Source organism: Rhipicephalus microplus, chromosome 8 (assembly GCF_043290135.1).
Source record: "Rhipicephalus microplus isolate Deutch F79 chromosome 8, USDA_Rmic, whole genome shotgun sequence".
In the NCBI taxonomy this organism is placed as follows: Eukaryota; Metazoa; Arthropoda; class Arachnida; order Ixodida; family Ixodidae; genus Rhipicephalus; species Rhipicephalus microplus.
Window position 1 is genome coordinate 123,955,711 of NC_134707.1, and position 25,234 is coordinate 123,980,944.

The 25,234-nt window shown below is 44.8% G+C and overlaps 2 protein-coding genes across 7 annotated transcripts in view; one reads left to right on the forward strand and one right to left on the reverse strand.

Moving 5' to 3' along the window:
* LOC119164566 (juvenile hormone acid O-methyltransferase) overlaps positions 1-15,761 on the forward strand; it is a 162,962-nt gene extending 147,201 nt beyond the window's left edge. For all 3 annotated transcript variants that reach the window (XM_075872568.1, XM_075872570.1, XM_075872571.1), the window contains one exon: positions 15,536-15,761. In XM_075872568.1, coding sequence (XP_075728683.1) covers positions 15,536-15,587 — 52 coding nt within the window. In that variant the 3' untranslated portion in view covers positions 15,588-15,761. The remainder of the gene's footprint in view (positions 1-15,535) is intronic.
* Positions 2,745-25,202, reverse strand: LOC119165487 (acetylcholinesterase). 4 transcript variants are annotated; one of them, XM_075872566.1, is made up of 4 exons: positions 24,869-25,202; positions 17,283-17,568; positions 10,770-11,992; positions 2,745-3,507 (listed from the first exon to the last, which is right to left on the reverse strand). In XM_075872566.1, the coding sequence occupies exons 2-4, from the start codon at positions 17,547-17,549 to the stop codon at positions 3,366-3,368; spliced, it is 1,632 nt and encodes a 543-aa protein (XP_075728681.1). In that variant the 5' UTR covers positions 17,550-17,568; positions 24,869-25,202; the 3' UTR covers positions 2,745-3,365. The 4 variants fall into 4 exon arrangements, with proteins under 4 accessions (XP_075728681.1, XP_075728680.1, XP_037273555.2 ...); XM_075872565.1 differs by having other exon boundaries at positions 17,283-17,571; XM_037417658.2 differs by lacking the exon at positions 24,869-25,202 and adding an exon at positions 20,995-21,117.
* Positions 25,203-25,234: the final 32 nt, after the last annotated feature.

Consider the following 25,234-nt stretch of genomic DNA (forward strand, 5'->3'; position numbering starts at 1 on the left):
CGTTCTTTCTATTTTAACTCTTGTGCTGTTGGTAATGCCACGAGTCAACAACAGTAGGCATTATCTGTACTGAGAACTTAGTAGCGATTTCCGAGACACCGTTACGGCACCGAGCTCTTTCTTTACACACGGGAAGCATTCCGTGTGTGAAAACTGAAAGCTATGAATGTAGGAAACTGAACTACTCTCACGTCTCCATGAAATAATTCTTTTACACATATATAGGGCAACGGACCGTCGCCATTATTTCAAAGCAACAATGTGATAGCGCTATGGCAGTACTACCAAACCGCGTAAAGGGGAAAAGTTTTTGTTTTTTCGGTTGCGCCTACTTTTATGGCGTCCATTAACGCCCTGAAGGAACGAGAGGCAGATAATCGTAGAGAAGGAATGCACAAAGCGGGCCCGACAATAAATGCGTTTGAGTGTCGCCTGAACTTAGGACAACGCATGAAAAGCACGCCACCCCGGCTTTCCTTGTTCAGCCAGGAGCCCTTCAAAACGTCACAGCTTATTTTTGTCATTCTTATTTCGCGCTTCCGTATGCTAACAGATGCGTACGAATTGTTGCATCAGTCAAGGTCACATCAAAAGCGCCATATACGTACATATTTTACCTCGTTTATTCCCAAACAAAGGCTTTCAGCAGAGATAACTAGAGTTTGTCATAATGCATTTACTTGAGTTGAAGCGTGCGTCTAGTAATTTGCTGAGTGTTGCAAGAAGCACTTGAGAAAAGAGTGAATTGCGCATAGCGGGCTGTGAAATTCGCACGAGTGGCCAGGGCATGGAAAATTTATAGCGAGCTTAGGTTGCACCATTGTGTAGTGAGCGAGGGGGTATATTTTGATAAAAATATTCAGTCCATTCGCGTCACGTTTAAGGGGCGATGAGTTTAGGGCTTATTAATTTAGTCATAACTTTATCAAGTTTTTTTTATAAATCTATTCCAAATTTGTAAACAGTGTTAGATGCCGTGTCATTTTACTGAGGCGCATCTAGCGACGTCGCGGCATGGGTGTGCCCAAACCAAATCTCGCCACCACTCTCTGCGATCACGTGTCGATGCAATATCTCCGAGTACAACGTGTCGGGGCGGGATGCCGCCTTGATCGCAGTTCTCGGAGGCAGCTTCGCAGCTGCTGAACCAGTCGTCACGTGACCAGAGCTTTGGGCTGAGTGCAGCTTACGGGCCACGACGTCACTACAAGCGCCTCAGTATGTCGACCGCACCTAAATCGCTGTTTAGAAACATGGAGCAGGTCAATACAAACTAATGCTAACGCATTTATTGTGGTCGAAGCAGTTCGGAAAGCAATTGCGAAAGCAGAACGAAACAATATACTGAATCCTACTTGCACGTTAACTAACATTCTGCCACTAATAAAAAAATACACGAAAGATACAAACGTGATGGCATTCTGTTGTGTGTGTGTTTTTTTAATAGCGGCCGCATTTCATAGAGTAAGCAGTACGAACTAGGCCAAGAAAAAATTCTTTTCAAATATATTTCCAAGTTTGCGAGTGTAGCACTGTTTCAACGAAACGCCATGCTCTTTTCCGGGATCGATTGATATAAGTTCATCTGTATTCATGTCGAAATAAATTAGCTGCAGAGGTACTCGTTCTTAGACTGATCGCCAATCACAATGCATTCCTGTCGTCACGATATTGATTTTTTGTGTAAGATACATTCCTTGTGCTGTTGAGCTAGCAGTGCGGCACATGCGAGGGTCAGAGAATTTGGTTTTTGAGCACCCAGTCGCTCATGCCCTCCACTTCTTTGTTCTTCGCCAGTGCCACGCTGCACTCTCAAACGTTCACGTACCGAGTCTCAACTTTCCGTGTAAATGGAATGCGATTTCCGACTTTTCTTGTTCTGAGAAAAAAGATTTGGAAGCATAACCTTGTTTTTTGGTATTTTTTTTGTGCCAAAGAATACACTCCGAGCCACAAGTCACATTTTCAAGCCTGCATACAACACGTTAGAAATTTCGCGGTTCAATTATGAGTAAGAACTTCATGAAAACTTTTGCAAAAAAAAAATTCTTGTTTTCATCGCGAGCCAGACAATAAAAAGTTTATATTGTTTCTTGCTAAAATGAAAGCAGGATATTGATCGGGCTTCTCCAATGGAATCGACATGTCATACAGCGTCATCGGCAGATACACTAGCTGTCGCAGTGACCACGAGCAATTTTTTAAATATTTCTCCCCTCAACGACTAAGCTAGCTCTGTCATTTTGCGTGCATCAATGCTGTAGTAAATGCTATTTCTAAATTATAGCAAGTTAGCAAGGCCTTAATCGCCTTGAGGTTGGTGCTAGGGTGCTGATGTCGGGTGTATTAGTAAGTCGGTGTTTACAGAGCGAAGTTCACTTGTGGGAGAGAGCGGATGAGTTGCAAGCAATATTGGAGCACATTTAGGCCCAACTGGCACTCCTGGACCAGGCGCCGTGAACTGCTGATGCTAAAGGAGCGCTGGACAAGGGGCCCCATCCACGATCTTTTAACACTTATTAGATGTTTTATTTTTTATATTTTTCTCTGTTTTAAACGTTTTTCCATTCCATTGAAGTACCTACCATTCGTTTGACAGAAGCTAGTCAGCACGATGGAGAGTATCCAGAATCCGCGATATCTCCACTTAATGATTATCATAAAATGGATGTAGTCGGCCTCCAACAGGTTGCATGTAACCGATATACAAGGCAGTTTTCTCAAAATTAACCACACCAGATAACTTTGTCAGTTAGAATAGGTGCAATTATTGGCTTTATTAACCAGGTAATGCTAGAAACAGGTAAGTAGTGCAACACAGCAACACGATAATATTCGTTACACGAGTTATATAACAAAAATAAAACACAACCTGTGAGCCATGATCTGCCTATACGATAAACAAAAGCAGGTTTGGTTTTATTGGCTGTTCAAGTCTTGCTTTTCCGAGATATGCTGAACGTAAAAAAAAATCTCAAGTGCGAGTGCATTGTCACAAGACTTGCTACACGTTCATGCATATTCGCATGCACAGATCCTTAGGATTTCTTAGCAATGTAGTAATTGCGTTAGGCTTCTTATACCTTTTTAATGCAGGAAAATGGACAGTTTGCAATAATCTGCAAGGCAGCTTTTCTGTAAGGTTTCTTTTCCAACCAGAAACTCTTGCTCGCAGAATGCTTTTCTCGCTCATTTTTGTTGTACTCACGTGCTCGCGTGCCTTCGCTGCACAATGAGCGAGAAAAGCAGTCTGTGAACAAGAGTTTTTGGTTCGAAAACAAGCGCTACAGGAAAGCCGATTTGCAGATTATTGCAAACTGTCCATTGCTGCGACTTGCACACATATGAGCCGATGTAAGCTAAGCCTAATACAATGATCTCCAGCGTTCGCAGAACGTAGCACGGAATCCATGCATCACGCTGAAGTTTCCATGGTCCATAAGCATCGTCGTCCGCGAGGCGTTAGTGTAAGGTGGCCATGTCTGAGAGTTGGGAAGCTCAGGAATGCTGTAAAAAAGAAGTTGCACAAAATATTAGCTCAAAGTAGTTGGATTCTATAAGCATTCGGGATGCTTCGGAGGCTACAAAACTCGTGTTTCCACTAGAAGAGCTTTTATCTGCGATGTGAGTAGATATACGTCGAGCCAGAGAGTTTATGTGGACAAAGGACTATCATGACATCATGCCCTTTCAGTAAGAATATAGCTACGTCTAAACGTCTGAACGCAAGTCTGAACGCAATTATTCTATAACAGAACGGAAATATCTCGCTCTTGTTTGGGCGGTTTCGAAATTCCGTCCTTACTTGTATGGCCGCCCTTTCCGTGTCATCACAGATCATCACGCGCTGTGTTGGCTTTCTTCTTTGAAGGACCCCACTGGACGACTTCGTCGTTGGGCATTACGCCTACAGGAGTATTCCTACTCGGTTGCTTATAAGTCTGGACGTCTCCATCTGGATGCCGATTGCTTATCCCGCTACCTTATTGATCAGCCCAATGTACCAGACATCGAGCCTAGCCTCAGCGTCATGTCAATGTCCCAGTTTCTTCAGATTGGTGATGAACAACGTCGTGATGCTTCTCTGCGACAACTTATTGATCGTCACGAATCTGCTCCAAACGACACGTCTCTTCGCATGTACGTCCTCCTGAATGGCACGCTGTACCGTCGTAGCCTCCAGCCAGATGGCCCGGAGCTCCTTGTGCCGAAAAAGTTGCGTTCAACCGTGCTGCACGAGCTTCACGATGAACCAACTGCTGGTCATCTGGGTGTATCTCGGACGTACGACCGCGTGCGTAGCCGCTTCTTTTGGCGCGGTCTCGCCCGGTCCGTTCACCGTTACGTGTCCTCCTGCGATAAATGCCAACGTAGGAAGCGACCTACTGCGCCCCCGGCTGCACTTCTTCAACCGATCTCCATCCCAACCGAACCTTCCTTCCGTGTTGGTATAGATCTTCTCGGTCTTTTTCCCGAGTCGAAATCGGGCAACAAGTGGGTCGCTGTTGCTATAGACTACGCGACTAGGTATGCCATCACTCGAGCGCTCCCCACCAGCACCGCTACTGACGTTGCGGACTTTTTGCTCCACGACGTCATCCTACACCATGGCGCTCCTCGCCAATTACTCGCGGATCGTGGCCGCGCATTTTGGCCCGTGTGATCGACGATCTTCTGCGCTCTTCCTCGACGCTCCACAAGCTGACCACTTCCTACCGTCCCCAAACAAATGGCCTTACCGAACGGCTAAATCGGACCATAACGGACATGCTCGCGATGTATGTGTCTTCCAACCACCATGACCAGGACCTGGCGCTACCTCGCGTGACCTTCGCGTACAATTCTTCGCGCCACAACACCACTGGTTATTCACCCTTTTATTTGCTTTATGGCCGTGATCCGACGTTACCACTCGACACCTTACTTCCAACCACTACAACGCCGTCAACCGAATATGCACGCGACGCTACTGCTCGTGCCGACCACGCACGTCAGATCGCCCACTCTAGACTTTCAGCTTCGCAAGCCACCCAGAAAGCCATCTACGACAGCCGGCATGCTGACGTTCACTTCTCACCCGGTTCTCTTGTTCTCTTGTGGTGCCCAGTTCGTCGAGTTGGCTTATCAGAGAAGTAATTGTCTCGCTACATGGATCCTTACCGTATCATCCGCCAGGTAACCGACGTCACCTATGAGATCATTCCTGCATCTGAGACCACAAGCCTGCCTGCAACCACACCCAATGATGTTGTGCACGTCAATAGGCTAAAACCTTACCACCCGCCTACTAAAGACAGTAGTTAAAGTGCACCTAGACGGCGCTTTTATCGCCGGAGGGGGGGGGGGGTAATGCTACGTAGCTGACGTACGAGCGGTTAGAAGACGACAACGAGGAAGTGGTCTGTCGGTTGTGCGTGCTGCTTTTATCTTAGTCGTCGCCATACGCATCACTTTGAATATAGATTTTAAATCGACACACCTCGTGTCATTTTTACGTAATAATATAATGTTATTAAATGCGAAGCGTTTCTTAGCGAACTTCGGCGACTTTGAGCGTATCTATTTATCGATCTAACCACCTAAGACTTTAAGCTCTTGGCCGTTTCGACAATGGTATCGATACTAAACGTGGTATGGCATAACATGACTGTTTGGAGAACATATTTCACTAGTCGTGTAGGAAAATCATAACATGTATGTCATGAATGTCATGATTTACATTTCATGGTACTGCAGGTCTTGCGTTCGTTTCGTTCACATGGCATGTTGCAAAACTGGTATGGTATGACATGATTGCATCGCGAACAAAAGTGACAGACCCAAACATGAAAATCGTGACCTGAGTGCCATGTAACAACGTCACTACTTGCCACGCACATGATGCACTCGTGGCCATTTTGCTAGCATCACATATACCTAATTCGGTATTATGGGACGTGAATGTATGACGAAGGTATGATACTGGTGCAAACATAATTAGATGAGTATCATGTAAGAACACGACTACATGCCACGCTTATGAGGCGCTGGCGGCCGTTTCGCTAGCTTCACCTATACCAAATTTGGTATTACGGGACGTGAATGGTTCATGAAGGTATGATACTGGTGCCAACATGACAAACATGAGATACTCGTCATGTAACAACATGACTACATACTACGCTCATAATGCGCTCGCGGCCGTTTCACTAGCTTCACATGTACCAAACTCGGTATTACGCGACGCGAACGGACGACATAGGTAAACTACTCATCCAAACATGATAATCACGACATGCTTGTCATGTAACAGCATGACTACATGCAACACTCATGATGCACTCCCGGCCGTTTCGCTAGCTTCACATATGCCAAATTTGGTATTACGTGACGTCAATGGATGACGAAGGTCTGCGACTGGTGCAACTATGATAATCATGAGATGCGTTTCATGTGAGAACATGACTACAGGCCACAGTCGAGACGCCAATACATTTCAACGTGACGTGGCGGGCGTGCTCGCCGGCGTTGCCACACCAGGCACCGGTCCTTCCATATATTCGCAGGCATGCGCTGCGCTGCATTGCTTTGATGCATGCGCGTTTCAGCGCGTCCACCATCCCTTCGTCACGAAAAGAGGGAGAAGTGTTGTCTGGGTAAAGCATCGGCGCGAATATCACGCCGCTTGCCGTCGGGCCGCGCAGACGCACGCTGGTCACGTTGGTCGCGCCTGGCATCAGACTACAGAGTGCTCGCGTTTTGCCAACGTAGAATCGCTGTGCCCAGGTTGCGCGCGCGTCAACGCTACATTTGGGCATATTGGGCTCTTCATGATGTGCTCACGGCCCTTTTGCTACCTCCACATATACCAAATTGGGTGTTACGTGTGTCAATTAATGACGAAATATATTACTGGTGCAAATATGATAATCCTGACACACGTGTCATGTAAGAACTTGAACACATACCACGCTCATAGCGTGATTGCGGTCATTTCGCTAGCTCCACATGCACTAAATTTGGTATCACGTGATGTGAATAAATGACGAAGGTATACAACACATCCAAACATGATAATAATGACATGTAAGTCATGTACGGCATCATTTACCTCCACCTCGTAACGTTGTGTTGATTTTAAAGTGACATATCAAGATTTCTTATTCGTGCTTCGCAAATCATCGATTCCCACTGTACGTGGGATCTGCCAATTTTTTTTGTGACAATACACTTGCACTTTTTCTTACAATCGTGGTTGTTTCAGCTGATTTTGGTAATATGTGTGCTGCCTTCGCACGTATGCAGGAGTTAGAATATTATGGAGTGTTTGCCTCTAGGTGCAAACTCCTAAACGCTCATTGCCAGATAGACATTATGGTAAAGGTTCCTAATGAAATAAGTGCACCATGTACGTTGATTTGGAAATTACACAGGACGCAGCACTCCAGCTTGTGTTATTTATATTCTTCGTGCTTAGAGCGCGTCTTTTATTATAATGTTTGAGGTTCATTAACAACTGCGACCACTATTGGTAGTGCAACCGCTTGCGACTGGTGGAAAAAATACTCAGGGTGAATGGTGTTCACGAACACGTGCGACTTATACCACTCACCACAAAGATTTCACGCCTGCTTGATAACGGCTATAATTGTGACGGCCCCTTAACGTAAACTGCTATCCTGTTACTGGTTTTTGGGTTTGTGACAGCAGTAGCCCAACTGAAAAATCGAGCATCGAGAGCATGAACCAAAGTAGCCGCCTCGTGGCAAAAGCGAATAAGTGCGACCATTTGCGACCAGTCGCAACAACTGTGGTATTCTTGGATCTCATATGAAGGAAAAGCAAGTGACGAACAAGAAACATTTGTCGACTTGACACACACAATTGCACAAACAACGTCTGACTGAACAAACCAAATATCTCTGAAGTCCTCATCTGGAGTCTTTAATCCACACGCGAAAGTTTCGTCGCGTCTTGACGTATAAGCCCGTCGAGCGTCACTCACAGTACCGCAGTAGGGTAGCGACGAAGCCGACACGACGTGGAGAGGTGCGTGATGGAGTCATGCGAAGGTGCGTGTACGAGAAGAGAACGCACAGGCCCGCGCTGGCGACAACCGACTGGGACGTGGCTCCACGATCACGGTCGTAGCTCGCGTTGTGCCGGGGCCTCTGACACGTGACACTGAGGCCACAATCTCGGCTCCTGGCCCACATGCTCAAGCACCACAGGAACAGCGGCTACGCCCAGCCCGTAATGCTCGCTCGTTCCCGGAACACACTAAGCTTGCCCTAGCTTCGACAGGTCTGATCGCCCCATCTCGGTCCCTTTTGTCTCTCGGATTGAACGTCCGGGGCTCCGGCTGGCTGGCGGCGTTTCCTCAGCCCGGTGATGTTTGCCAGCTCGCGAGCTTCGCGAGCATCTTGGTCGTGCAGCCAGTGCCTTTGGCAGGTATCAATGGGCTAGAAAGGGAGCTGCGATGCCTAAAGCAGCAGATGATCTGGTAATATATTGCGTTGTTTCAGCTTGAAATGTACGACTGCATCGGCACTAAGAGTAGGTATTGGGGAGTCTCGTTGATAAGAGTCAGGACTTCCTCCTATGCTTTTCGTTCTATTTCCGCCAAAGGTTTAGTGAAAATATTGTACAGTAATGCGTTTATAACGAACACAATCTTGCTCGAGATACGAACGCGAAATCGGATCTTGACAGGCATATCTAGAAACTACGTTTATTCGCAAGCACACTAACCAGAACTGCTTCCCTTCAAGCCATAATCAACACGTTTCAAAGCCACTGAGAGCGCAGGTGCGTCGAGTGTGCGACAAGATCTTTCATTGGATTTTTTTTTTTGCAGCGAAAAATGGAGCGAAACCAGCAGCTGCTCCAACGTTGCTCACTAAGAGTGAGTTTCTGACGGAGTACACGCGTTTTTCTCCTTTTATATGTGAAGCTGTTTAAGGTAGCCACAAGTTGTATGAAACAACACGATTCATTAATGTATAAGAGACAAAAAAATTGATTCAGCATCACTACCAAACCCCGGTTCACTAGAAATAGAAAAGAAAACAGCTAATGAAATGGTTAGCTGTTACTACGACACCTATAAGAAAAAACGTCACCATCATAAATGGGTGCATGCCGCAAAATTGTGTAAATATTACTGCTCAAAACATTCTCTAAAGAGGAGGGCAACAGTTAGCCGTACGAATGGCTGTGAAGCGACAACTTTGAGGCGACGACTACGAGTATGTTCAACGACAGAACAATGTAGGAAACAAAAAGGTTACAGCGGCAGCGAGAAGACTCCGGAACGACGGAAGGCATGCTACAAGGACGTATCGTGTCTGTAACTGGGTATGGTTTAACCAAAACCTTTCTGCGCTATCAATCGACGTAGGAACCTAGCATCTAGCTGAAACCTATCAATGACCTAGAAGCAACCTAGAAACAACTAGATCGTCCACTATCGCTGTTTAAAGGATTCTGTGGCATAGTACAAACTGACATTTTTTTATATGCGGAGCAGCTTATGACGGAGTTCCATCCGGAGAGCGGTGTAACAACCCTTACTACACATGCACATAGCTCATCCAAGCCACGCCAAAACGCACCCACGTGCTATAGCGCGTTCCGACCTGTTTAAGGAGTTGGGTAAAATGTATGGGCTTTCCTCCTTACACTCTCTCAGTGATCACGTGAAGGAGCCGGGGAGCGAGATTCTGAAGAAGTGCGATGAACCCTTGTGCTTCCACGTGGCGTGGTGATGAACGCGTTTGACGTGCTTCGACAAGAAGTTCCGGACGAATACCAGCAACAAATATTACACACAGTCATAGTGTGGGCAAGGCATGAACGCCTTAACGCCAAAGTGTGAACGCAACCTCATATCCACCCTCACGCTCCTTCAAATGTTACTTGTTCCCTTTAGTGGTCGCTGGCGTAATTTTTTAACGCCTTTGGTTCGTGCACTTTTTGCAATATTCGTTTTGCCTTCCAGTTCTAATGGGAAACGTAACAACGAACTTTCTCTGTATGTAGGGTCGATCCAGAAATATAGCTGCTTGTTGGCTTCTTTAGAGTTTAGATAATGGGTGGGCAAAGTGTGGACACCCGTAACAGTGAGAACGCTATATACCAGCTTACTAAAGCAATTTAGTAATGTATATCAGCATGAAAATGTTTCAAAGTTCGAATGTTTTGAGACAAGCTCAAGATCTATAAGCTCATTGGCCAAGTCAGATAATGACACTCTTTCATGAACTTTCACTTGGAGCATTAAAGCTTTTTCAAGTGAATAGAGCTTGTGGGTACTGAAGAAGTAGTTGATGTCATTCCCACATTTTCCCCTCATCTTCGCAGTGAACGTATTTTTCAGTGTCCCTTTCCACTATTAGAGATAACTGCCTATACAATACCTCAAATTAATTTTTTGAGATTAAATATGGGTATCATGAATTGCCTGAGTTAGAATGATATCTAATCAGATGAGCATGTTCTCTGTGTTAGAGAAAATGTGCTGTTTTTAAACTGGTTGTAAATGTTCTTGAGCGTGTTAGGTGGGCTAAAAGTTATTTAACTGTTTATTCAACTGTTTGAACATTTTTGCTTGACTGTTTGGCTGTAACTGTGATGGCATATTGTTGTCACGAGAAAAACAGAGTTGAGCCTCTACGAGAACACAGATCACAACGAGGCAGAAAACCGACAGTCACAACAGGGAAACGCTGGTGTGAAATTAGCATTTTAGGTACATGTGTGAATCAAAATGTAATTGATCATATACGCACCCATTTTCACTGAAGCTTCTCAGCATCCTAATAACGGCCTCGCTCATGCGGCCATCCACGGAACTGGGATCCTCGGCGTAAGGTTGACCGAATACGAACGGAAGGTCGAAGGCGTGAGGCACTCTCATCCATCCAGGGAAAGAGAATTTAGACCATTTCTGGTTGAACACGTAGACGAACACCTTGTTTTCCTTTTTGCTGTGTTGCTCCGAAAAAAACTGGACGGGGCAGTTGAACAGTCGGTCGGATACATAATTAATGTGCTGCCGCCGTAGAGAGTTTCGATCACCCTCAGTCACATCGTCTTCGTACTTTTGCAGCACATATGGCAGGTCACCTTTCATAAATTTCCACATTGCAGCACGAAGGGAATCGGTGATCTCTTTGGTTGAAGAGGCGTTGAGGTCTTCCACCAGGAGTTCCTTTGCTGGAGGAAGAAGAAGGAGGCCAGCCGCCTCGTCGGAAGTTACTCCCACTATTACATCGACTTCTGGAAAGAAACCACGCTTGACTGCCACCAGTGGATTTCGGGGAAAGAACTCGTTATAATAGGTGGCGCTGAATGGAGCGAATTTCGGCGCCGCGACATCCACTGAAGCATTGAAGAGTTGGGCTGCTGGTATGCGTCGCATGCAGTCAACAATCTCTTCCGGGTTGGACGATAGACTCATGCTACCTTGACGAGAGCAGCCAACTGCAAAAGCTACTTTGTCTGCTTTAGCCATGCTCTCTTCGACCGTCTCCCAATTGTCGATGCTGTACATAATTCCGCTCATCAGCACGGCCCTCTTGAAAAGACCTTTACTCACAGGGGACAGGATATGGGCGTGCGTGCTAATTGAGCCTGCGCTTTCCCCAAATAATGTAACTCGTTCTCTGTCTCCGCCAAAATATTCGATATTTCGATGCACCCATCTCAGTGCCATATTCTGATCCAAGAAACCAACGTTACCCGGCGCCTCGGGAGTGTTGGCGTTCATGAAGCCAAGGATGCCAAGTCGATAGTTCATTGCGACCACAAGCACATCTCCAAGGGCTGAAAGCACAGATCCATTGTATATTCTCTCGTTAGCAGTGCCAAATGTGAGGCCTCCTCCATGTATCCACACTAGAACAGGTCGCCTAGAGATAGCATCAATTGCGCTTTTGGGAACCCACATGTTGAGGTGCAGGCAGTCCTCTGTAATTGTAGCACCATCTAGTGTGATCCCGGGTACTGTCACCTGTGTGAAAGGGAATACCGAAGGGTATAATAGAATTGATCAAGTCACGCTCTCTTTGGTGGCTTAAGGCCAAAAATCAATAGGAATGCACTCTTTCATAAAGAAATTGACGATCGGAAGTCTGTTAACTTCGGCGCGTGCTGTGAGTTCAAATAATAAAAGAATCCACTGTATTTGATGCCGTTATGTGGTGGATGTGTCCAACTTAGTTATATATAGGCTGATAATTGAACTTTGTCGTGATCAAACCTATGACCTTCGGATGAGTAACCGAGCACAATAACCGCTGCTCCACCCCAGCGGGCAGCCGTGAAAAAACTAAATGACAACCGCCTCACCATGATGGAATGACGACAGTAATGGGATGACCCGCTGATGAAAAAGATGACTACAGGGACACGTTGTCTGACGACGCTGAAATAATGTGCCGAGGGCACAAAAACATTTTGATGACGTAACGTACGTAGGTAGCAGCACAATGACTCTGGGATCACAGTGATAGTGCGTAAGTGAACTACTGAGGAAGACTGCTTCATGAGTGAGCGAGATGAATGACGTCACAAATGGCAATCACGATGACTTTGAACTTTGGCTTCCAAAGAAACGTTGAACGGTGCCACTGCTTTTGTATTTCGCCCCAACGCTGCATGCGCCCTCTCTTTCACACACGCGCAGAGCTCTCACATTGAACCTGTGATGCATCACAACGTAACCACTGCTGAATACAGCAGTGCTCCGCGCCTAATGAAAAGTGAATAAGCACACGTATCCTTCCTGCCACCGCTGCCGAATCCGGCAACAAACAACCTTCCACGGAAGCGTTATCCTCAGTAACGCAGAGGTCAGTCGCGTGAGCATGGCGGCTAAACTTCCGCTTGGGCTACTTGCTCAAACACTTTACCTTATCAAGTTGGTTGGGGTGCCTCATTCTCATGTCTATAGCACACCACGACAATGATACAGGAAAGAGACACACACGCTCGCAGTGCTACCTTGCAACTTATGTTTCATTCGCGATCACACATGCTATTTGTACAATAAGATAAATGGAGAAGACCTAGAAAACCTGTAAAAATGCAGCAGCGCTCAGGCACGCTGGGTCACTGATCACGACAATCTGCATCCGCCAACGTCAAAGCGACGATTCGAGATTCCTATTTTCTTTGGCTCAGAAGGCTACAGTAGCCACACTCAAAACTCTTCTTTTCATTTAGTCAAATTGGTGGGCTTCAATGAATTCACGCGTAGTTCTGTCACGCGCCCTATTAAAGATATATTTTGAAACACGGGGTGCCTTCACACCTTTGACAGGAAATTCTCAAATGACCAGATATAGCTTTTCCTGAGTTGTTATGGTGTTCCTCAAGTGTTTGGTTTACACTGCTTCCTCTTTTGCCTACGTACACACGTTCACAACTCAAAGGTGTACAATAGATAACACTTGGACTAAGCAGCTCTTACAACCGCGCTTCCCACTACTGTTTGCATTAAAAGTGCATCGCGTAGGGGCATCACCCGTGCTCAGCCCAATATTCTCTGTTCCTACGCACTCATAGAGAGCCTCTAATCTTGTCTGCTTCTGGAGAGGCGGTTGCAGAGCAAGGGTAGGCTGATTGGGAGTGGGGTGGGAGTGTATGCTCTGTATACGGCTGGAAGTTGCAGTGGCTTCAGCTAGGCTGCTTTGCGCAAAGCGCTGTGCTTGTTTAACTCGCTGTATTAACTCCTTGACTTCTCATGACCCTCAGCTAAGCTAACGTGCCTGCGTCGCGTCTGCAAAAAAGAGAAAGAGGGGCTTTAAAACTGGCAGCAACAGCATTCTTAAAGAACGAGTTCACTCTGCGGTACGAACCAGCTGCACACAGACACGGTTCTAAGCAAGTGTGCAGGTTAGCAAATGCCGATGCGTCATCCTTCCCTTCAATTTCATTTTGAAATTGAAGGGAAGGATGACGTGATGGCAGCTGATGAGGCCGTGCCATTGTCGCTCCAAGTTACTGACGGACCAAGGTGGGATTCGAGGCGGATCTGCTGCCCAGCTCGGCCAGGCATTGACGAAAAAAAATTTTGTGCAAAGCAGCACACAGACAGACAAAGAACACGGGACAGCACTTTGTCTGCCCTTGCGTTGCCTTGCACTGTAATTTTTTTCATGTGTCATAAAAAGCCCCTCACCATCTTAAAACAAACGAAACGTCTTGCTTAATCAGCCAAGAAGACTGAATATTCAAAGTAAATTTGGCCCACATGGTGTGGAAATGTATGAGTAAGAACAATAGTTCACACACTATAGAATTTTGTTAAACCCTGCTCCGCAGTACAGACCCCACGTCCAAACAAACATCATCATTCAAGATCTTACTGCTGCCGTGTCTCAAGGGATTCCGGCCGACGGCCAGGGGTGATGGTCAGTGCCTAATGCTATGGACTCATTTTCTGTCAATGCCCCACCGCGGTGGTCTAGTGGCTAAGGTACTCGGCTGCTGATACGCAGGTTGCGGCAGCTGCATTACCGATGGAGGCAGAAATGTTGTAGGCTCGTGTGCTCACATTTGGGTGCACGGTAAAGAACCCCAGGTGGTCGAAATTTCCGGAGCTCTCCACTACGGCGTCTCTGATAATCATGTGGTGGTTTTGGGACGTTAAACCCCACACATATAAATTAATCAATCATCATTTTGTGTCAATAGCATTTATAAGGACATAAGGACACTATCAGCTCGATCTTGCCCGCCGGCGTTGACATTATGACCGTATATATATATATATATATATATATATATATATATATATATATATATATATATATATATATACATATATATATATATATATATATATATATATATATATATATATATATATATATGAGAACTCAAGAAATAAAAAAACGCAGAAATAGATTTCGGCGCACAGAATCGAACTCGGGCCTTGGACCTCTGACACGTGAGTGTAAAGTGTTAACCACTGAGGAGCTCGTCCGTCAACAATCGAACGGCAAGCTATTTATATCGACCACTTACAGCTGGTGAATCGCATCTCGTGGGAAACTATCGTCTTTTCAGCATTACTAGCATGATGGCGCAATGAGCACGCGCGCCGCTTCGTGACGGTGTGGTGATGCGCGCTCTTATTTCACGCGTGCTTTGACCCGCGGAGGGAAGGTAGGTTTAGGCTCACTAGCGAGCTCTTATCTCGCGATGGGGAAGATCGTATGTTTTTGATGGCTTTGGACTTTCACCGGGACAATTCTGTTGCAGTTCGCGGGTGCACAAATGTCACTACGATCGTTGAGGGGTCTCCGTTCGCGAAAGATGCACGCTTTTCATACGCAGCGGTCTGACAACTGAGACGCTTATTCGTGTTTTTATGTAACTGTGAGAACGTTTTGTGCATCATTTGTGCGTGAGCAACGCAGGACTTGTTTCAATGCGCTTGCAATTCTGCACGTGACCTTCCAATTTGTTGTTATCGCGTTTATTGCATCGCCTTTGTGGCAAAGCTGTGACTTTTTAAAACGAAAATTTATATCTATTTCTCCATTAGCGCATGTGTCTGCTGCTACGTGGAGCACTTCTTGGGTGGCCTGCTGGGTTGATTGTGATGATGCCAGGCGCAAAAAATTCCAACATGACCACTTGTCCGTCACCAGCGGAGACATGGTGCAGAACGGCCATGGAAACGTCACAATATCTTGTGCAAGCATTTGAATAAAAGCGCATATCATGTTGTGATTCAGGGCACAGTAATAAACTAAAATAAGTTTTGAAAACGTAGTGTAAATACTTCTTGGTGTGAACTAATGATTAGCAATGCAATGCGTACGCTCTTTGTATGCGCTCATCACGTTTGGGTATGTGTGTGCGTAACAGGACAAATAGGAAACACCTACACAAACAACGTCAAGATTATTTCGTACTTTTTTGTGCCTTCTGCTGAGCACACAATTCATTTAATACACAAAAGCCTACACCAGAAAGCCCTATAGGAGGCATTTAACAATGTCATTTTCTTATACTTTTGTTTTCCTGGTACAGAGCCGAGTTTGGGCATTTCATGGTCCTGTGTCAGCTGGGCCACACATTGCGGATATCATATCTCAAAAGACCAGTGGAGTTTTAATCGACACATAGATTGATTAATTTATCAGCTAATTAAAACTTCATTGTACTATAAACCCTCCACAACAGAAACATCACTTTGTATAGGCCGATTATCACCAGGAATTTGTGTTGGGTTCTTCTGCACAAATCAGGACAATGCGAAGTTCGGAGCCTAATGTTGCAGATATGATGCTGTAGGCTGTAGGCATTACAAGGTTAAAAATCAACGTTTTCATGAAAGCTGACAGCTGTACGTGTCAATATTTACGAAAGGGAACATGGCGACGCGTGTCCTGCGCGCTCCGGTGGCTGCTGGCAGCGCGTTCAAGCGGAAGCAAGAGCAACCACACTCACTTTTCGCGTCATCTCGCGGCGAGCAAAACAACCATTCACTGCTGATATAGAACGTCAAGAGTGCAGCCCCTTCTCTTTCAAGGCGATTAATATAGAACGGCAAGAGTGCAGCCCCTTCTCTTTCAAAGCGATTACCGGCACCCGCGTAATGACCTTGAAAGGGGAGGGGTTAGCATTCTTGCTGCTGGTTTCATATCAGCAACGAATGGTTGTTTTGCTCGCCGGGAGAAGATGCGAAAAAAAACTGTGGTTGCTCTCACTCCCGTTTGAACGCGCTGCCAGCAGCCACCGGAGCATGCAGGCCACGTGCTCCCGTGTTCTCTTTCATAAAAATTGACACTTGAAACGAGTCGACGTGCCCCGGATTGACGCCAGAAGGCGCGAAAGATGGTCAAGTTGGACTAACAAGATTGCTGTAATGTGGCAACAGGTAGCACATGAGCGGACTAACTTAAAAAAAAAAAGATCGCGAGAGAAGTATTTGCTTTCCAGTGGGTGTTACCAGGATCATGACGAACATACGCTCTCGCAAATGGAGAATATGTTCATCAAGGCGGATCAGGAGTTCCTGTGCTATGCTGCGGACCCATATTCAGAGATTTGATCCCAGCTGCGGCGTTCGCATTTCAGTGGAGGTGAAATGGTTGAGGCGCGTGTGTTATGTGACATCACAGCAAGTTAAAGAACACCGGATGGTCAAAACTTTCGGAGCCATCCACTGCGGCATCCTTCATAATCATATTGCGGTTTTGGGGTGTAAAACACCAGATACTACGTTATTGTTAATGAATAGAGAATACAAACTATAGATGAACGCGAGTTGAATATTGGCCCACCTGATGACACGCTGTAGACCTTCCAGTTGCGTTTAGGGTTCTTTCCCAAGCTGCCTTGGGCTTTGGAGGTCTGAACCTGAGGTGGCCAACCGGTGGTTCAGCGAACGGTATGCCCCGGTACTCCTCGACGGCCTTTCCAAGTGTGTACACCACTCGCCCCAGGATTCTTCCCTCTGCGGTAATCCTCTCCACGTGCATGTCTTGAGCCTCGGTATTCAGCAAGCCGACGAACAGCATGGTGACCAGCGCTTTCGCAACCTCCATCATTGCTCACCGTTGTGTCTCACTGCTGATCGGAACATAATCGTCAGTAAAACAATTCCATGGATGAAAAAAAACAGGCTTGTCATACCAATACATTTAGCGTGATCTGCTAATCGACAGTAAAATATCTATTTATTTGAAGAAGTGCGCATATTATTCGATTTATAGCTGAAACAGTGACACCACCCATCGTACTGATTCAAAGTAAAAACATCCTTTTTTTTCACCTTTAAGCGGCTCCTTGTTTGTTTTTAATCACTGGTGATATAATTCTTTCAAACGTTCATCTTCGAACCTGATTTCACAAGATGTCTACACAGCACTTCATGAAACTTGTCGCTTTATTCCGCGCACAAGTTCCGACACTGGAACTTCTATGAAGGCAGTGACTAAGGTGTCGGGGGCCTGTTAACTCAGTACAATCGTTACTCAGCGAACTGGGCCCGTCAGTAAGAACCCCTACTCAGCTGATCGTCCAGGTGCTCGCTGGCCAGCGGCTGCTCCCACCACTCCACTGTAGAATGCTGCCTTTAAAATATGCAACATTACTCGAAACTATATTGAAAGCAGAAAAGAAAGAGAGAAGTTAATTTGGTCAGCGCGACTCGAACTGGAGTTGCACAACAACAACGTACCCACTGCGCCACGAGAAATCAACGTGGTAGGGCTAAAAACCAGCACAAACAGTGATGAGGTTTTCTTGAAAAAAAGCAAAATGGCGACTCTTTGAAAGCAGTAACGTCAATATTGAAACATTATTATTACAAAACAGGAAAGAAAAAAAATCCTTAACGAGATTTGAACTGACAACCTGCGGCACAACCATATCCCAACTGCGCGTCAACGTACAGCGCCATTACCACAGCCAGACGATGGCGTCTAAAACGACTACAAATACGGCAACGCCCCCACCCCCCTCTCATTTCTATCATTAGACTATGGTAACGAGCCCCCTCACCGTAGTCATTGCTTTACGGTGACGGAGCTCGTTGCTATAGCTGGATTGGTATTATGACGAGCCCCGTCACTGTTACGATTTCACTACACGGTGACGGGCCCCATCATTGTAATCACAATTTCACTACGGTGACGGGCCCCGTCACTATAACGATAGTACTGCACTGACAGGCCCCGTCACTCTAATGATAGTACTGAGTTGACGGGCCCCGTCATCATAGTCACTGCCTTTTGTGAAACGAGCCTTGAAACGCTATTGTATTAACGAAGCGTGCCGAAAGAGTAAAATTACATAGGGTGTCACTGAATGCGAACCGTATCACGAATGGGCGTTTTGAAGCTTCCTACAATTTACAAAGGTTTAGGCGTAATTCATCGTCATACCGACGTACTAGCGGTCTGATACGTGAGTGCGTTCCGAAGGACATTATTATTTAATTTTTTTGTATCCATCCAATTATCAGCCATAGCCCGAACAACATAATGCCTCAAAGGCGTGTAGCGGGGACGCAGAGTGTTGAATAGGGGCGTAGTAGATAGTTTCTTAGTTCGCAAAATCGTGTTGATTTATGGTGGAATGGGCACCTTGCAACTGTAGTAGCCACCGTAAGAAAGCATAGAACGGTTTCTGGAAAGACTCAGCGTATTCCGCGCAATCATAAGGCTCTTTTTAAACGTTAGTCAATATTTATTGCTGTTTGCAACCTTTATTTAAACAGATAAATCCCACGCAAAAAAGCCATTTTGTTTCTATCCATATAGCCATAATGGAAGCCGTGTGCCAGAACAGTCAGGTATTGGCGACTGCTTCTGCAAGGACCAAAAAGCTACAGAAGGCGGTGACACACACAGTAAACGTGACGAGCCCAAACGCCAACGCAATTTCTTTACTTTTCAGACACCTGGGCACTGTCAGCTTGGGCTGTCAAAGCATTGCTTTCTTGTGTTCGTATATGATGACGTGTATCAATAAGGTCATGAAACAACGTATGCACCAAATGAACCGTTTCATGCGTATGCGTCTACCATAACACTGTTTGTTTAGTAGTTAAAGAAGCCAAACACAAAGGTTCGCATCCCGATATGGTGGCATTGACACCCGGCCCTCTGTAAATTAGGGTATAGCGAGTGGTACTCTGTGCAAAACTTACAGCTAAGCGGCATGCACAGTGAACTAGGCTGAAAACCTGGAAAGGTCAGTAAATTGTTGGGATGCCCAATCCGCAAAACTATCAAGTTATTCGAACACAAATAAAATAGCGATGACACCAAATAAAATAGTTTTCTTGTAATAGTATATTCGAAGAGAAAGGCAATCATTTTCAGTGTTACTCTCTATCATGACAGTTTTCAAAACAGCTAAAAGATACACAACGTTTTATCTAAAGCGAACATTGGCATTCTTTCAAAAAAAAACATTACGATTACTTTTAACCGACAAAAATAACACAATTGTGTAAACAGAGGCAAGCTTGAATACCGACGCAAGCAGAGCCCTAAAATATTTTGCAATAGCATGGTTGAAAAATGAAGTAGTCATTAGAGTATTCAAGGTGCTACTTTCACAAGAACTTTTAAACTGAATTGAATATACAGATTGTAAGCAATATTCGTGAGTCAGAACTATCACGAATGTTATAAGAAAGATAATGAATTGATCACTTAGTCGCTTTGGTGAATAGTGAAGTTTTAAGCAAAAGTCTGGTCATGCTGCATATATTATTAGCGAGGATAGCATCGTAAAGCCTTGGCTTACATGAGGCTTGGTCAGAGGAGACACGTTACCCATCTGCGTTCTAACGTTACTTTCCTTTTAAGTTTTTCCACAGGCGGTTACTAATGAAAACTGTGCAAAAACATTCGTTATTTATAATATACACTTAGATTTCAGTACTGCATAGAACACAATGCTGTTTAGTTCGTTATTTTAAATTTTGAAATATTCGCACAAGCGTAGTAAAATGGTGTTTTGGAGCGCCTGCGACGAACTTCCATGACAAACGTGGGTGCGTAACCCACGTGGTGGGACGTATAAATACCTCAAGGCGAGGTCGCGTACTTCATATATTTTTTTCAGCGGCGTGAGAATATTAATGTTTCGTGCTTTGCCAGCGGAAGGGTGAGGTGTCCGGAAATAAAACAGCAACAATAGGATGAAGTCTCTATTATCACTGCGAACAAGGATACTATAAAAACGCATTGCTATTACTGCACTGTTAGTACATACCGACGTGATATATCACGTCAGTCACAGGCTCGGCCACGCACAATCCATTTTACTCCTAAGTATTCGTTACACCCTTTTAAAGATGTCTATAATAATTAAGAATGCAAGATGAAGATATTACGAGTTACCCAATTCACGGTGTTATGCTCGTCAGGTTCACTAACGTGTCATAAAAAACTGATACTACAGCTGGCTGCCGCTGGTTAAAGGAACAATTGCGCACACGATAACAGACTATGTTTTCGAGAAAGAAACGACACCTACGTTTTTGAACGGTGCCAGTAGAACGTGAAGGGATACGAAGCACTGTAGACAACCTCGCTGGTACTTTCCCACCGTTTCACAACGCGACGGCAAAGCAGGGAGGTCGTGAGCGAGGGCGCTGAGTTTCAAGTGTGAGATTACAAGGGTGTTGCCTCCTTGAGGAGCAACTTCGACGATTTCGGAAACGGTGGGGTATCGGGTATGTGCGGTACGGTACGTTGTTGCACCGCACATTGGTGGTGCGCATACAAATTTGACGACAATATTCTTGGCTGCTTCAAGCGTATCAATTTTCTGTTCTTAAAATTTCTTATACGATCATCGAAAGTGTAATGTCACGCCAAGAAACGAATTGCGCTCATAAAAATAGATTTGTTTATTTTGCGGATGCATAGTAGAATCTCGAGGTGTGTGTTGCCTTTACCACATTTTTATAGAGGTGAAGAAGTTCTATGCCTCATCAGTGCAAAAATGAGGCGTCGTTGACAACAAGAACCATGTTCGCAAGAGGTTCTTTTGAGCTTCTGAATGGAGACGATCGATACGCTAGAGCAATAGCACTAGTTACATGAGCCGTTATAGGTAAGCTCTGTGGTTGAAGAACTAAGTGACTAGCGTGTTGGTGTTGCATATTACATCGATATTAAGAAGTATTCACAAGAAAGACGAAATGCTAGCAGGTCGCAATCATGGTTTTCTGAATTGCTAAAAGGTACCATGACGAATAACATAGTAGAGGAGAAACATGGCCTCGTGAGTGGGCTACAATAAAGTTGGGGTATTTATGTGTGTTTCTTAAATAAATTTGGCACAATTTTGTTCTCAAGATAAATGTATGAACTCACATTGCGCTAATGCGTAAATATAACATTGGAGCGTCCTGAAATGTAATCGTCTGTGAGGCTGGCTGTTGAGACAACTAATGCAAAAATTTTTAAGTGATAAACATTTCTCGCCGAACGTCTGCTGTAAGCGCCAGCTCTTACTTCTTGTGACAAAACTAAGGACCCTATCCTTTTATTGGTCAGTTGAAAACTCACAAACTCTCTCAGGGGTATGTCGAGCAATATTTCATTCATTTTGACACGAGAAGCATGTCACAAAACTAAGTTAAAAATATCGATTGAATCATTGTTACAAGTATTGAGAACACTGGCATACAGGCGTCGTTTCTGCTTGATCATCTACACTGACAACGGAAGGACGTATAAGAAAGGCAACAGTATAGTTGACGTACGCGTGATGCCAAATATAAAAAAAAGCAAAGTGGGCGTGATGCGGCATACACTGAAAGAGTCCTTTCAGAGAAATACCTGTATCATACTATCACCCGTCAGAGAATTACTTCTGCGAAAAGCAAATACTTCTACACAGCGCCATCACCGATCCCCCTTAAAGCACCCCGAGCGCTTGGTCAGAGTGATAAGTATGTCTCCTGAAATTTTGGACGCATGGTATCGCTGTTTGAAAGTTTATTACACATAAGGAAAAGCACACTTTTGAGGCTAAACTACTTTGTTTAAGTATCCCTACTGAAGTTGTCTCTAGAAAAAAAAATATACATCCATAGCAGCTGATGATCACACATCGTAATAAAATCGAACAAAAGAATCTGAATTAAGTAAAATGTACACGTACAGTACAAAAGCAAATGTCGCACGAATGACAGTTTTCTCCAGCGCTTAACGTTAAATATTTACCACTAAAATGCATCTTTAGAATAAAAAAAGAAAGAAACTGTGAGCACGTTTGGATTTGGTTTTCGTCTTCGGTTGGGCTGTTATAATTTTCGACTGCGTCGTTATTAGCGGAGTGCACGAGCATAAACCTTTCAACTTCTTCGCACCGTGCACAAATTAAAGGGCTGGGAAATAAAAAAGAATGTGGTTTGAAATTTTTTATTCACAAATATATTAACGATAACACTGAATAAATATTTATTATCAGCAAAACGGCGGGCAACCACGTGACAAATGTAAAAAAATGACAAAGTTGAAACTCCAACAGGCTATGCCGTAATGTCTACTGGTGACAACTTCGATGTTGAAAACCTGTACGAGGATCAGTGAGAAAAAAAATCTGTGATAGATTGTGGCTCAACCAATTTACTCGAGTGATAACAGCGACTACCACGAAAAGAACTCTGTCGCCATTTTCTGCGTGTCAGCGGCACCCAGCGGGAAGCGGTCGCGCTGCGGAGTTACGTTACAGGTTCTGCAGTCCTGAGGTGTGCTTGGCCGCGAGTTCATGGCTCTTGTAGCCTCATAGTGTGTGGCCCGAAGGAGATATCATCAATAACGTAAAAAGAGATTAAGTTCTATTATCGAGAAGAGAAACCTGGGATTTGTTTGAGATGGAACATTTTTGAACAGTTACTGTGCTAAAGGCATGCGGGAGAAGTTCATTTTTGAACAGCTTATAACGCTAAAAGAATGCGCCAGACGTTCAAAGCTCAGAAACTCCATCCTCATCTTTAAAATTTCGAACGTCGTATTTAACCTTTTAGCACTGAATGCTATTTAAAGGTGTTCTAAGATCAAGTACGGAGAAGGTTGTGTTATCACCCTCAAGTAGAGAAAACGTTTTAGCTTGATTGACCTAGTCAAAAGCTGCAGAGAATCCAATCGAACGTTTCGGTGGAGACGGCAGTACTCATGTCTTGCTCTCACATGATACTATAGTTATAAAAGTGAAGGAGCGAGACCATGAAAAACGTAGTACTGTGGCCACATTTCGACCGCTGCAATGGGGTCTGTTTTATAAAATTGCAAGGGGAAACAAAAAAAAAAAAGATTAGAGACAAGAGCTTGACTTCGCAAAAACCAGTGGTTATGCGCCACATGCAAGGATAGGCTTGCTCACCGTATTAAAAAGATTGGCGACAAGTGTGGGGCCGCGATGGTCTTATATACCGCTCATAAATAACAAAACGTGCCCCAAAATCTTCAGTAAAAAACAGGTGATCCCCGGCTGTTAAACAAGGCATGCGGAGACGTATGCACGGTATGGCATGGGTGTGCCTTTTATGTGACACAAACATGCCACCTTTTGAAGTTCATGTTAATCAGACTGGGTTTCTGCATGAACCATCGTGCCAAGGAGCATAAACGGTCGTTCGGAGATAGGTTGGTATTATGCCAGAACGTACCCGCCCATGGCAGCGTTTGCAGACACAGAAGCACCCCTCGAAAACAATAAAAATCCAAAACCTAAGCAGAAGTAGGAGCACTCTAGCTCGTGAACTATGGGCAGCATTTTTCATAACACAGAAAGGCTACAAGAGCATCAACATCGTATCTCTATCTTTCAGTGCCAGTGAAATCGAAAACTTAATAAGAGTGGATTGCCTTGCACGAAGCCCAGAGCAATATATAGTTACTTGAATATGCACGCGTTTGTTCCTCTCTTTTGCTATCAAAATCAGTCTGTGCATTCATACAGCGCGGGTTTCATAATGAATGTTGGAGCCAGCATCCATTTGCTCATGTACTTCTTCGTTTTGTCGTCGTCAAATATTGTGCTGCACTATCTTAGGTGAGAATTCTGAGATTCAGGTGCGCGTAAAAAAACCACAGGTGGTAGAAATTTCGGGTGTTATCCACACTACGGCGTCTCACATATCCACATCGTGGTTTTGGAACGTGAATCCACAATGTCATTATTATTATTATTATTATTATTATTATTATTATTATTATTATATAACTTTGTTAAAACTGTCGCTTGCTAAGCCAGCCTCAGCTGATTCCAGTAGGGCATATTGTGTGCTGCACAATCAAAATACACTAGCAACAAAACAGGCTTCTTCCTATAAATGTATTTAGAGCGAGAAACAGGCAAAAATAATTTCGGCACAAAAAGTAAAGGTGCTTACCCCAGTAGCGAGTCGACGCTTTCAAAATGAGCGGAGGTGGGCGTACCGGCGGAAGATTGCTCGTGCAGCAAACGAAGTGTCTAGAGAAATGAGACGCGTGAACGGAACCCGACATATGCACGATAAGTAGTCAAACTTTGAAATGAAGTGTACATCTCGACGCCTCCTGGCGGCTGGCCACTCATTTTTGGTCGCGCGAAAAGCGTTCACGTGGTGGCATTCATGCGCGTGTTTCCGCATGAGTCAGTAAAAAGAAAGGCAGCCTGGAAAGTAGCTTGCAGCAAATATTTAGATCTAACTCCTTCTGTAAACAAAAGCAGTCTCAACAAACGACAATAACTCGCTTCAAATACTGCCGGCTGCGTG

What these genes read in the sequence shown, in the direction of transcription:
- LOC119165487 (XM_075872566.1), bottom strand. Translation starts at nt 17,549, where the DNA reads ATGATGGAGGTTGCGAAAGCGCTGGTCACCATGCTGTTCGTCGGCTTG. An exon ending in GGTCTACAGCGTGTCATCAG is followed by an intron (nt 11,993 to 17,282) that starts GTGGGCCAATAT and finishes CCTTTCACACAG; the next exon opens with GTGACAGTACCCGGGATCAC. An exon ending in AGAAGCTTCAGTGAAAATGG is followed by an intron (nt 3,508 to 10,769) that starts GTGCGTATATGA and finishes TCTTTTTTACAG; the next exon opens with CATTCCTGAGCTTCCCAACT.